General features: G+C 43.8%; 1 protein-coding gene across 1 annotated transcript in view; it reads right to left on the minus strand.

Annotated features, from left to right (window-relative positions):
- Nucleotides 1-5,010: 5,010 nt before the first annotated feature.
- The window catches only part of ARHGAP35 (Rho GTPase activating protein 35), a 425,684-nt gene continuing 418,231 nt past the window's right edge, over nucleotides 5,011-12,463 (minus strand). Inside the window, exon 7 of the mRNA XM_069207659.1 lies at nucleotides 5,011-10,958. Within this exon, the coding sequence (XP_069063760.1) occupies nucleotides 10,625-10,958 (334 nt within the window). The 3' untranslated portion in view covers nucleotides 5,011-10,624. The remainder of the gene's footprint in view (nucleotides 10,959-12,463) is intronic.

The raw sequence follows: 12,463 nt of genomic DNA on the forward strand, positions 1-12,463 counted from the left end.
TTCTATCTCCAGGAGATTGGAATGGTGGGTTGTCAAATTTTGTGCTTTTGGTGGTATGTTTGGAGGGAATTGTAGAAATTCTATGCAATAACCATGTTGGATAATTGCTAGAACCCAAGTGTCTGTAGTGATTTCCTCCCATGCTTTGTAATAATGACTTATTCTTCCCCCCACTGGTGTTGTGTGGAGGGGGTGAGTGACATGTGAGTCACTGTTTAGTAGTAGGGGTTTTGGGGCTCTGAAATCTTCCTCTATTTCTAGGGAATTGCCCTCCTCTATATTGTCCCCGAAAACCTCCTCTATACTGTCCCTGGTAACTGGACGGTGTTGCTTGTGAGGTGCTGGCTTGTGTGCTCTGACCCCGAAACCCCCCTCGAAAGGGCGTTTTACGGAATGTGCTGTAATTCCCTCTGCTCTGCGGGGAGTAGAGTGCGCCCATGGCTTTGGCAGTGTCCGTATCTTTTTTGAGTTTCTCAATCGCTGTGTCCACTTCTGGACCGAACAGTTCTTTTTCATTAAAAGGCATATTGAGAACTGCTTGTTGAATCTCTGGTTTAAATCCAGACGTTCGGAGCCATGCATGCCTTCTGATAGTTACAGATGTATTAATTGTCCGTGCAGCTGTATCTGCAGCGTCCATGGAGGAGCGGATCTGGTTGTTGGAAATGGTCTGTCCCTCCTCAACCACTTGTTTTGCCCTATTTTGTAAGTCCTTGGGCAGATGTTCAATGAGATGTTGCATCTCGTCCCAGTGGGCTCTGTCATAGCGCGCAAGTAGTGCCTGGGAGTTTGCGATGCGCCACTGGTTTGCAGCTTGTGCTGCGACTCTTTTACCAGCTGCATCAAACTTGCGGCTTTCTTTATCTGGGGGTGGTGCATCTCCAGATGTGTGAGAGTTGGCCCTTTTCCTAGCTGCTCCTACAACGACAGAGTCTGGTGGCAGCTGTGTAGTGATGAAAACCGGGTCTGTAGGAGGCGCCTTATACTTTTTTTCCACCCTTGGTGTGATTGCCCTTCTTTTGACCGGCTCCTTAAAGATTTCTTTCGCGTGCCGGAGCATACCAGGGAGCATAGGCAGGCTTTGGTATGAGCTGTGGGTGGAGGAGAGTGTGTTGAATAAAAAATCATCCTCGACCTGTTCTGAGTGGAGGCTTACGTTGTGAAATTGTGCTGCTCTAGCCACCACTTGAGAATACGCGGTGCTGTCTTCTGGTGGAGATGGCTTCGTAGGGTATGCCTCCGGACTGTTATCTGACACTGGGGCGTCGTATAGGTCCCATGCGTCTTGATCTTGGTCACCCTGGCTTATGGTGGTGTGAGCTGGGGAGTGTGATGGAGTTCGTGCTGGTGAGACGTTAATCACGGGCGGAGGAGAGGGTGGTGGGGTAACTCTTTTCACCACTTTTGGTTGTGGTGTCTGTTCAGTCTGGAACTCCAACCTTCTCTTTCTCCTAATGGGGGGAAGGGTGCTTATTTTTCCTGTCCCCTGCTGTATGAAGATACGCTTTTGCGTATGGTCCACATCAGTTGCTTGTAGCTCTTCCTCAAACCTATGCTTTTGCATTTGGGAGGTTAGCGAGTGCTCTTCTGTATAAGAGCCTGAAGCTGGGTCGCTTGCAGTTTGTTTCGGCATCGAAACCCTGTCTGCGTGTTTTTTCGGCTCCGAGGTGACTTTTCTTTTTCGGGGCCGAAACCTCTCGGCGTCGATCTTCTTCGGTGCCGCTGTCTCGGCGTCGAGCCGTGTCCACACCGGCATCTGGGTGTCGAGGCTTGTCTCCAGCACTTTCTCGGTCCCGAGAAGGCTGCGTGCCGGTGTCTCGACCGGAGTCGGACGACCTCGGCACTGTTTGGGCCTTTTTCGGTGCCGACGGTCGGTCACCGAATTTATGGGTGGAGCCATGGCCGGATGGCAGTGGCGTCCCCTGGGCCTTGTAAATCTTTCTCTGTGTGGTTTTCGACGTCTTACTCACGGTTTGTGTATCGTCGAATCCTTCGGAGTCCGATTCTTGGATCGAGAAGGTACCTTCCTCTTCCTGCTCCTCGAACTCTCGGTGGGCTGTCAGCGCGGACGCCATCTGAAGTCTTCTGGCTCGACGGTCTCGGAGTGTCTTTCGGGACCGGAACGCACGACAGGCCTCACAGGTGTCTTCACTGTGCTCAGGTGACAGGCACAGGTTACAGACCAAGTGTTGGTCTGTATAGGGGTATTTATTGTGGCATTTGGGGCAGAAACGGAACGGGGTCCGTTCCATCGGCGTTCTTCAGCACGAGGTCGGGCCAACCAGGCCCCGACGGGGGATCGAAAAACTACCCCGAAGGGCACCGGAGCTCTTCGATGCGGTGTGGAATCTAAGTACGCCGATCCCGAACGCAACAATACCGACGAAAATCTTCGAAATTAGCTAATTTTCCTTTCCGAAACTCGGAGCGACAGGAACACGTCCGAACCCGATGGCGGAAAAAAAACAATCGAAGATGGAGTCGACGCCCATGCGCAATGGAGACAAAAGGAGGAGTCACTCGGTCCCGTGACTCGAAAGACTTCTTTGAAGAAAAACAACTTGTAACACTCCGGCCCAACACCAGATGGCGAGCTATTGCAAAACATGCGTATCTACAGCGACAGATGCCATCGAACCTGCCATTATCTCTGAATTGCCGACATCCAGTCCTTCAGGAGGAGATGGTCTTCAGACGGAGGATATGCCCCTATACTTGAGCCCAAACTCCTGCAGGATTATAATGGGCCACTACAAGAGTATGTCCTCCCCGCATCATTCCGTGAGACCCTACTCAGCACACTTTTAAAGTCAAAGCATTGCAACAGTGCAAGTCTTATAAACCACCATCTCTCATCAACGTGTTAACATTTTGGCCAAAGTGTTAAACTGAATGGTACCGTCATTTCCGGACGTGGTTCAGCCATATCAGGCAGGACTTGTTCTAGGTCGATCCATCACTCATAATCTAAGAACACTGTTGACTTTAAGACACCAGCTGAACCCTGAGATGGGGCTGTGGGGGGGCGTGGCTGTGTTTGTAGATGCCACTAAAGCACTTGACTCACTAGAGTAGCCATTCTGGTTTGTAGTATTGCACCAAATAGGCCACTCTCTGTGAAGCTGGACAGAAGTCCTAATTTTCACTTGCCCCGGTATCATTAGCTCCCTGTACACTGTCACGTAGTACATGCAGAACTCCATACAGAAACTTAGCTCAATTATCAGAGAATTTACGCTCTGTAAGTCGGTATCAGGGATCGGTATCAACTGGAACAAATTGACACTCTTCTCTCTGACCCCTTGAACTTCTCCCTCTGGGCTGGAGTACACCCCCAGCATTTTGTCTCTTACATTTCTCAGAGTTTGGATCAGTCGGGGAGTCAGGCTGGCCATCTGTTAGAACTCTTTACAAACTGATGGCCTGATTTAGAAGTGGAAAGAACTCCCACTATCGCTGGTGGACTAGCTTGCGTAGAAGATGATCATGCTGCCAAAATTGCTCTTTTTGTTCTACAATATTTCTATTCCTCTAGCCAGCTAGTTTTTTTTAAAGACTTGATTCAATATAGATGATCTTGAGTGGGCCGTTAAACTGCCTAAAATACATTCAAACAAGGGCTGGCAGCTACAGATTTTGAGCTTTGTCATATCTGTGTCCAAGCCCAGTTTGCGTACTATCGGCTGCGCCCACCTCCATACATGGCCCACCTTGTGTTGGAGCAGGATACTGTAGCCTTGACTCCCTTACAGGACTTACTTGGCTGGGCTTATCGCTGCATCTGAAAGAGCTTAACCCCAAGAACAGTACACAGACAACATGGGAAAAATACAAGAAACTAGTGTCATGTCTGTTGTTATGTACCCCGGAGCAACTGCTTTATCACTGGCCATTATATCAGCTCAAGAAACACATGGCATTCCTTCATAGACTACAAAGCAAGGGACCTTTCTACTGATTGCCAATTTATCCGCGGAGAACACATTATTGAATGCTGCCAGTGGTCTATGTGACATGATACTATATTACCAACTTCGAGCATTATGTAAAGCGAGCTATCCAATGTTTCGAGCCGAACCTAAACCCTGCGAAGCCTTAACACTACTAGTCATGTCCACCACCATTATGCACCTGATTACCAACTTGTATATCACTTCAATGGTAGAGGCACCGTTGGGAGACTTAAGCCAAGGTGTGGTGGGAAACATATCTGGACACTCCTATACCTGGAAAGGAACTTTAGTTCTGTTGTACCCAAACAGGCTTACTGTCCCCTAATGGACGGCGAAGATTACTACATTTAATATTCCTACACCAGACTTGCAGCATGCCTATAAAACTATCCACTGATTCTCGTTGCAAACGCTGGAGGGCACAGATGCTGATTTTGTACACTTGGCATTAGGTTTCCCTCATATTTATCAATACTGGTGCACAGTTTTTAACCAACTCAGAAATGGTGGAGATAACTGTTCCTCCATTGCCTATTACTGCATTGATGCTTTACTACTAGCCATGTAACGGGAGAGCTCTGTTGGATGAGGGGGGGGAGGGGGTGCATACCAATGGTTAAGTTGGGGACATCCAATATGGTATAATATAGTGAGTAACTTGACACATACTATTCTACATTACCCCAACAAGAAGCCCAGAGTACTTCTGGGGGGCTCCTCGGTCATGCTCTTTGGATGATGTTTCTACTGCCAAGTGTTACGACATTACTGGCTGCATGCTCCTGTTCAAGTCAGTTTGCATTGGTTCAAACGCTGTCTGACTCAATTGAGTTTTTCTTTGTCACCTTTAGCATTTTTTCTGGTATGTCTTCAATACCCACATCAAGATGCGACATGTCCTCAATATTAGACCCTTGCTGCTCCCCATGAACCTCTTCTGTTTCTTCAATCACATCTGGATTCTCTTCATTTCCATTGCACACTGAAGACACCCAAGAGTTGTCGTAAACCCCCGTTCTCCCCAGCATTAAGATAAGCACACTTTTTTTTTTTTTTTTAACAAGATTGATTTTTATTAACTATGATACATGTCACATTAAGGCCTTAGTTTTTACATCATTCCCATTGAGACAATTACAATACTTGGCAGCAAATACATGATTCTCTTAAGCCAGTGGAACAGGCTCTCGGGTCGAGTCTCACACTGTCATGCACTAAATGGATTGGCCCTGAAAAAAACATGAATTGTTAAAATCCTCTTAAAATAAGTGTAAAAGGAATTACAGTCTATCACCAATTGCTAAGGGATGAATAGGTCAGGCCCCAAAAAAAAAAAACGCTTTTCTATGTAGATTTGTTTGCTTCAGAATGCTGCCCCACACAGAGGGCCCACTCCATTTAATACCGTTAGTATGGTTCTTGAAATCAAGTTATTGGTTAATCAAAAAACACAGAGACTACAAGTCTCAGGGAGCCAATGTGGACATACTTTCCACAAAGGAGTTAAGCTGCAGATGGCTAAAGACCCCGCTTAAATGTACATAGGAAAATGTCATGTTTTCCTTTGCTTACTATTATTTTTAAACAATAACTTATGCCTGGCCAGAACTACATTTACAATACAACGCATTTTTTGTTGCACAACAGAACTTTTTCCCCCTCTGAGCTAGATGGAAAATGCTAAGACTACAGGCAGGTGAGATAAAGGAACCCGCCAAGAGAGGAAATGACTACTGGAGATGGAAGGATGTCAGCTCTAAACTTCAATAGATGGGCTACCAAGACTGCAATTCCAATGACTATACACGGAACTCTTGAATGATTTCCAATGCTTTCCCAATTAGAGGTATTAAGATAAAAGCTCTGGTCCAAAATATTATGGAATGAGCATAGTGTTAAGAAATTCTAAAGGAGGGCGAATGCTGCACAAAAGAGCAGCCAGAACTAGGCTTATAAACCTGAGCCATAGCAGAAACTACTCCAAGACCAATCTGATATGTAAAAAATGAGAACATGGCATGCTGATACAATTCTCAGTTATCGACTGTAAAGCTGTTCAATTAAATAGTGTGTGTTTCCTTTGACTACTTCAGATACGCTGGATGTCTTAGTGTACTCCAAAAAGTATGAGCAGGTAGTGATTTGGGAGCAGTGAGTGGGAGGTGTATGATGGAGAGGAGGTTTTTAGTTATAGTACAGATAAAACACAAGGTGCTGAACCATGTCTATTATAGGACACGATTTTAATCTTTGCCAGCCATCCAGGATCCAGCATTTCCCATGGCATTTTAAAAACGAACACAACCATACACTCACTCCTCTTGCAAGATGCAACTCGAGTTTGAAAAATAATCTGTAGTGTTTGCTATAAAAACAATCATCTGCTTTTAAATGGACGGCTCCAAACTAGTGCTGGCGGCTTCAAGATGTCTGGGTAAGGGTGACTTTGGAAAATTATGATGGCTGGAATTAATGCAGCAGGCTAATTAGCAAACATGACAGGTACTCTCTCTTCCAGCATATGAAGTTGAACATGATTCAAGCAGAAGCCTAACGAACAGAAGCATCAACCTGGAAAAAACTTTCAAGCCACAATTAGAGGGCTAGCAATTCATTATTATTTTTCTACCATATTTGCCAACAATTCCGGTGCCCCTGTAAAGAAAACAAATACCAGCCATGCATCACAAAGCAACCATGCAACCCCTGACCCACATCACTGCAGAATCATCCATCAACATCTGATGCTTAGGGTGCAAAAAGGAGAGCAAACTGCAGTAGTAAGGTCTGGTGTGAATTACTGGAACTATCATCTGGTTCTCTGGCAGGGAGTTTGCACTTAACAAAATTATGTAACTGCATGACAATGCAATGTTCTGGGATTGGAGAGGAAGAACATGGCAACATGCTATAGAAAAACAGTGGAGGACTGCTGCAAGAGAAGGAGAGAACACAACAGAGCTCTCCAACAAAGATACATGATTGTAGAAGCAAAACTGGTGGAAGAGGGTGAGAAAGCAGTTAAGCAACAAGAAGCACAATAAGATGTGGAAAGGGGGAGAGCGAGACAACAATAAGCATTACTAAATGCAACTCACTTTCGAGGCGGTATAGTGAATACCACTACTTATGCACTGAGATTAGACCATCAACTCATATAGTGGAATATTTAAAATATACCACCCCAGCACTGTTGGCTGAATGGCAGATGCCGATTTCATTAATCCAGATGTGTTGTTTAGGACGCCACTCAGACTCCCACAGCGTATAAGATGCTCACAGAGCTATTCAGAAGTTTATTCCGAACACAGCATATGATCCCCGAGCACCCAAAAATGATGTTATGGATTCTTTGCTAGTTCTCCATTCATGTGCATAATGCTGCAAAACACTTGTGTTATGGTCAGAAAAAAACATTATTTCTTATTAATTTCTGTGGTACCCATTTTGCAGACTTCGTCGAAATTTACATCAACACCACCAATAACTGAGAAAACCACTCAAAAATCAATGCAGATAAACAAATTTCCGATGTCTGGTGCTAGAAGTTGATTTTCAGCCTCACAACTTGCCAGTACTATTACCGCCTTGTGCCTTTTCTTCATCCAAAACATACTAATTCATCACCTTTCTTTTGGTGGCAATTTAAGACACGTAGGACCAACACATAACATCGCACTCTAAGGGTCTGGTACATGCTTCAAACACTAATTGCTCAAGAATATATCATCTCCAGGGACCTGGCCTAGACCCTTTATGTGGGTCTCGGACAGATGCGTTCTGAAAACCTAGTACCAATGCTCTGCATCACTAATCAAAGGCCTCTACTCAAATCTACCAAATTTTCTTTCTTGGTGGGAAATGAGTGTCACTCAGTCAGTGTTGTGCACTTTTAACACAACAGATACCTACCCTATTACATTGTCTGCCCTTTACGTAGCGCTTAGTAGCATCCCTTGTGAAAGCTTAGCAACAGTGTTATGTGTCACCAATTCAAAGTCCCCTACGCAACCTCAGGGAACACAACAGTGTTTTCCTACTTGGTGTGAGATCAGTGTCACCCTGTGTTGTAGCTTTTTAACCCACCAGATACATGCCCTTTTAATGCTTCTGCCTAACAATCAAGAAACATCCACAGTATAAATCACCACCTTAGCCATGCAGTCTCTAAAGATAAACATGTTTCTTCTTTCTTACATACAAAGACACTTGACCAATGAATGCCTCAAGCACAATCCTCAAAAAGTCAATGCTTCCTGCCCATCCTCTGTAGCACAACTGCTTTGTCACAATAATGAGACACTCAACCTCCATAAAGAACTAATAGTTCAAAACGACATCCTTCCAACTAACAATGAAAGTATATAACAAAAGTATAATAAAAGTACTCACAGCTTGCCAATTTCCACACATCAGTTGTTTATCTCTATAGGAGTCTTCTCTTGCCCGTCCTGGCTGCTTCGTCTCAGCTGATTATCGGACAACTTTAGCATTTTAATCAATTTCCTATTAACCACGAATTGGTCTATCTTCTCGCCTGAGCACAAGAGGAATTAAATCCTACAAATATTGTTGGTAACAGACTCCAGAACTCCCTCAGGAGTTTTAGAGAAAAGTATAGAACGCAGGCAGGAGTTGAAGGACCCTCCGGAAAAAGTATGTTTAAATCAAATGTTTGTGCATGAATAACAAGCTTATAGATCAAATGAATTAACCAAATACAGGTGCACATGCGTTTAGAAATCGAATGTAGGCGTTTAATCAGCTTGTTTCAAATCACCATAAACACTGTACAGGAATAGGATATAAAAATGTTTAAAAAATACCTCCAACCCCCACCAAAATACCTGTATTAAAGTGCGAAAAATTAAGACTGCGGCAAACGTGGCACACTGGACTTCTTAGTACCACAGAGAATTGATTATACTTCCCCAAGTGAAATCACAGATCAGGTTGTTCTCTCCAATTTAAGGCTCTCAATTCTGTGTAAGATACCACAGCAGGGTTGCACAAAAACGTAAACCAAGACACCAGACTGAACTATAAATAAATCCATGGATGGTGGCACTGCAGTGCTAGTCACTATGTGCGTCCCCGCGGGGTTAATTTTTAAACCTACTCATGCTACAGTGCAGGTTAAAGGATAGTTATGTCATTTGGAAACTTAAATTAAGAGAAATGTGTAAGTGATAGGCAGAAATGCATCCAACATGCAAATAATTCACTGGCTTCACATTATTTAATGTGAATACATAACGTACATTCATCCAGTCAGCCACAACAAAAAGAAAACTCCACATCTGATGTGGCTCGTTAAGAAGTTAGAAGCGATGGAAGAGTAAAACTAAAATGCACACAAATCGTGTTCCAACATCCAGGCAACCAACTAGATCAAGCACGCAGGGAGACACTCAGTCAAAACAACAAATAAAACTTTCAGAGACAGGCAAAACTTTCAAATACACCCCCAAACCACACAGTCGAACCAATGCTTACAGAGATAATGACACCATGAATTCCAGCAGAAAAACTGGTCAAAAGCACATTCTGAGAGTGTGCTCCAGAGTGTGGAATCCCACCTGCCCAAGGAGCCCGAAACTTGTGTACATGTACTGCACAGGATGCAGAGTAATTCTCCAGACAAAGCTGTCAGAGGAACCAGAGTATTCTGAGTGCGAACAACACTCAAAACAATCAGCTCCTCATAATGTAGTGTTGAATTTGTAGTGATGCAGATCAGAATCTTCTGCCTGGCAACACAAATGTCTACGGCAAATTTAAACAGAGTTTCAATAATTAGAAAGTCACAATGTAAATCTTCTTTCACTTCTACCGTTAACTCTGAAGTCTTCCTGTAAGTGCTAATGCTGGATATGTGCTAGAGGACAAATGCAAAGACTCCAGTAAAGGAGATATGCCTGGACAGAGCTGCATCTTTTGCTTTCCCGTTTCCTATTCATGTGGCTATTCTTCTGTTAAGGAAAGAAAATGCCTATTCTGCTAGCCCCCAGTAGCCCCCCACCTCCAAGATGAAAACCGCAGGTCACAGAATATTTGAGAATCATGTCAGTCACAGGCGTTTTCGAGCATAGCCTTCTAAAAGCTCATGCTGAGCTTCCTGTACGTTGCTGAACGAGCTTGCAGCTCAGTGAGATTGGTCTTGCAGAGGTAATGGTCCCTAGATTTGTGGAATTATTTAAAAGTATTGTTGGAACAATTTCAAGGCCCAAGTCAGCATGTACTTCACCAATCCTTTCAGGGCTGACTCCACAAGGTGAGTTCGCTAGATGAAATCTTTGTTTAGAATGTAACGACCACATCCCGAGCAAAGCTTGTTAGTGTCTACAGGATTTTCCGGATGTTGCACCAATGCTGTGCTCAGCTAGGGATGGGTTTGCCAATGGAGGCAAGAATCCAAAAGCTGCTCCCCCTGCCCAAGACACACTGTCAGTTCACATGTCAGGACAAGCCTTTTTATTTCAGACCTCACAGGTCATCCCACCTGACCGCCTTCCACTTACTGTTTTCATCAAGGGTGGAATGCTGCTGGCAGAAAGGTAGTGTTAAAATGCTGGGTTGGGAACTCCAGTCACCAGTCTGTCCGTTAAGTTCAAGAAGACCTTTTTCATCCCCCTACCCAAAGTTCACAGTGTATGATGTTCAGATTGAAACTATGGCGGGAGACTTGGCTGCATTGGGGATTGTGGGGTTGGTGGTGGAGACTGTGGTGGGGACGGCTGTGTTGTCACTGCCACTGCTGCAGAGAAAGGGAGGTTTGCAGCAATGGGAGAAGGAGAACTTGGTGTGGCACCCGGTAGCTCTGTGGGTGGGCGATTATAAAAGAAGAAAGGGCACTGCTGGATGAAGAGCTCTATGATTGTCTGGTAGGTGCGAGTAGCTGTTAGGGCATCCATAGTGGTGAAGTCTGGTCGCATGAGCGTAGGCCAAAAACAGATGGACAGATTTTCACTTGTCATCAAGTTCACCTTGTTATGTTGACTGACCCTGAAAAACACAACAAGATATGTTAAAAAGCAACAAAAATGTTGTCCAAATAAATAATGAAAAAAAAGACATTTTTCAGAGCCCCACAAATTTGCTCAATCTGAGCAACCTAAAACACCACAGTGACAAGTTCCTAATTATGAAACTCACAGAAAAATCGGAAAAATAAATAATCCGGTTTACAAAAGCTAACGACAGAGCCTCAATCTCACAGGAAAATACCCTTAAATAATCTTTTAAGTTTCTCAATGACCCCAATGTAGATGACCAAAAACGTTCCTTAGCTGCAACTATGCAAACATAATGAACTTTTATAAAGCTACAATCTTTGAATAAAGTCAGCGGGACAGGGCCTGACCATTTCCGCTGCTCCATGTTCCAATCTGGCAGATCCAGTGATTCTTTCCACCACCTTCCTCTCCTTCATATCTCCAGGTGAGCAAAAGGAAGATTTGGCACACGTAAGTGGAGCTGGAAACCAGGATCTTGGCGTAGGATGCAATTTCCAGGAAATCATTAGACCAATAACGCTGCCTCTGTTGGATCATTTGTCTTATCCTGCCACTTACTACCTGGTCTCCTATTAGAGGCAGTACTGTAAACGAAAACCTACAAAACTAACAGATTAACAGGTTTAAAACTCAACTAAAATTCAATATGGCCTTAAATGAGGAGATTTTGCAAAAAAAAAAAAAAAAAAAAAAAGGGGGGTACTTCTAAATGGCGGACTAGCCAGTCTTGCACTCTTAATTATGGGTCCCAAGTTCAAATAGCCAGTCCTGCACTCTCAAATATGGGTTCCATGACTAAAGCTTCCAGAGTTTGAATACATCTTACCAAAGTAGGGATTCTTCCCCGAATGTGGTCAGAGGCTCAGCAAATATTTTGACATTGATATATGACCCTTAGTTGGACTACCCTATGATCAGACCTGGAACTGAAATACAGCTATCGAATGATAAATTGACCCACTCCTGTTCTCCAACTGTTAACTCTGCTTTTAATGTAATCTTATGTGCACAATATAAGGGACTGCATTAGTAAGACTGAATACACCAAGTTTACAGTTTACCATAAGGAGATTTTGTACCAATTCTACTGAAACATATTATCAATATTAGAATTTCCCTAACATGGATTATGGCCCTTCTTGTTTTAGTGGTGCTGCTGTAGGTTTCCGTGTATTGTGAAACATGCAGTATTAGGATACACCGCAGTCATGTTAAAGCTAACAGCCCGTTGAGGCCATCATGGACCTCAGACAACTGTTCTTTCTAATCCATGAAGAGGCAACATTTTACTGCCAAACCTTCCTCACTGGACACGTTATGTATATTTACATCTTTTGAGGATATTCCCTTAATAAATAATAAATGCAAATAATAGGTGAAGTAAATGTTTGACCCATCACACTAGGACATTCGGATATTTCAATTAATCACGGCCCCTTGATATACCTTCGTAAAAAAAGTGTTGTCCAGAGATTTTTATTTTTGATTTGTGTT

This window comes from Pleurodeles waltl, chromosome 9 (assembly GCF_031143425.1).
Source record: "Pleurodeles waltl isolate 20211129_DDA chromosome 9, aPleWal1.hap1.20221129, whole genome shotgun sequence".
Classification (NCBI taxonomy): domain Eukaryota; kingdom Metazoa; phylum Chordata; class Amphibia; order Caudata; family Salamandridae; genus Pleurodeles; species Pleurodeles waltl.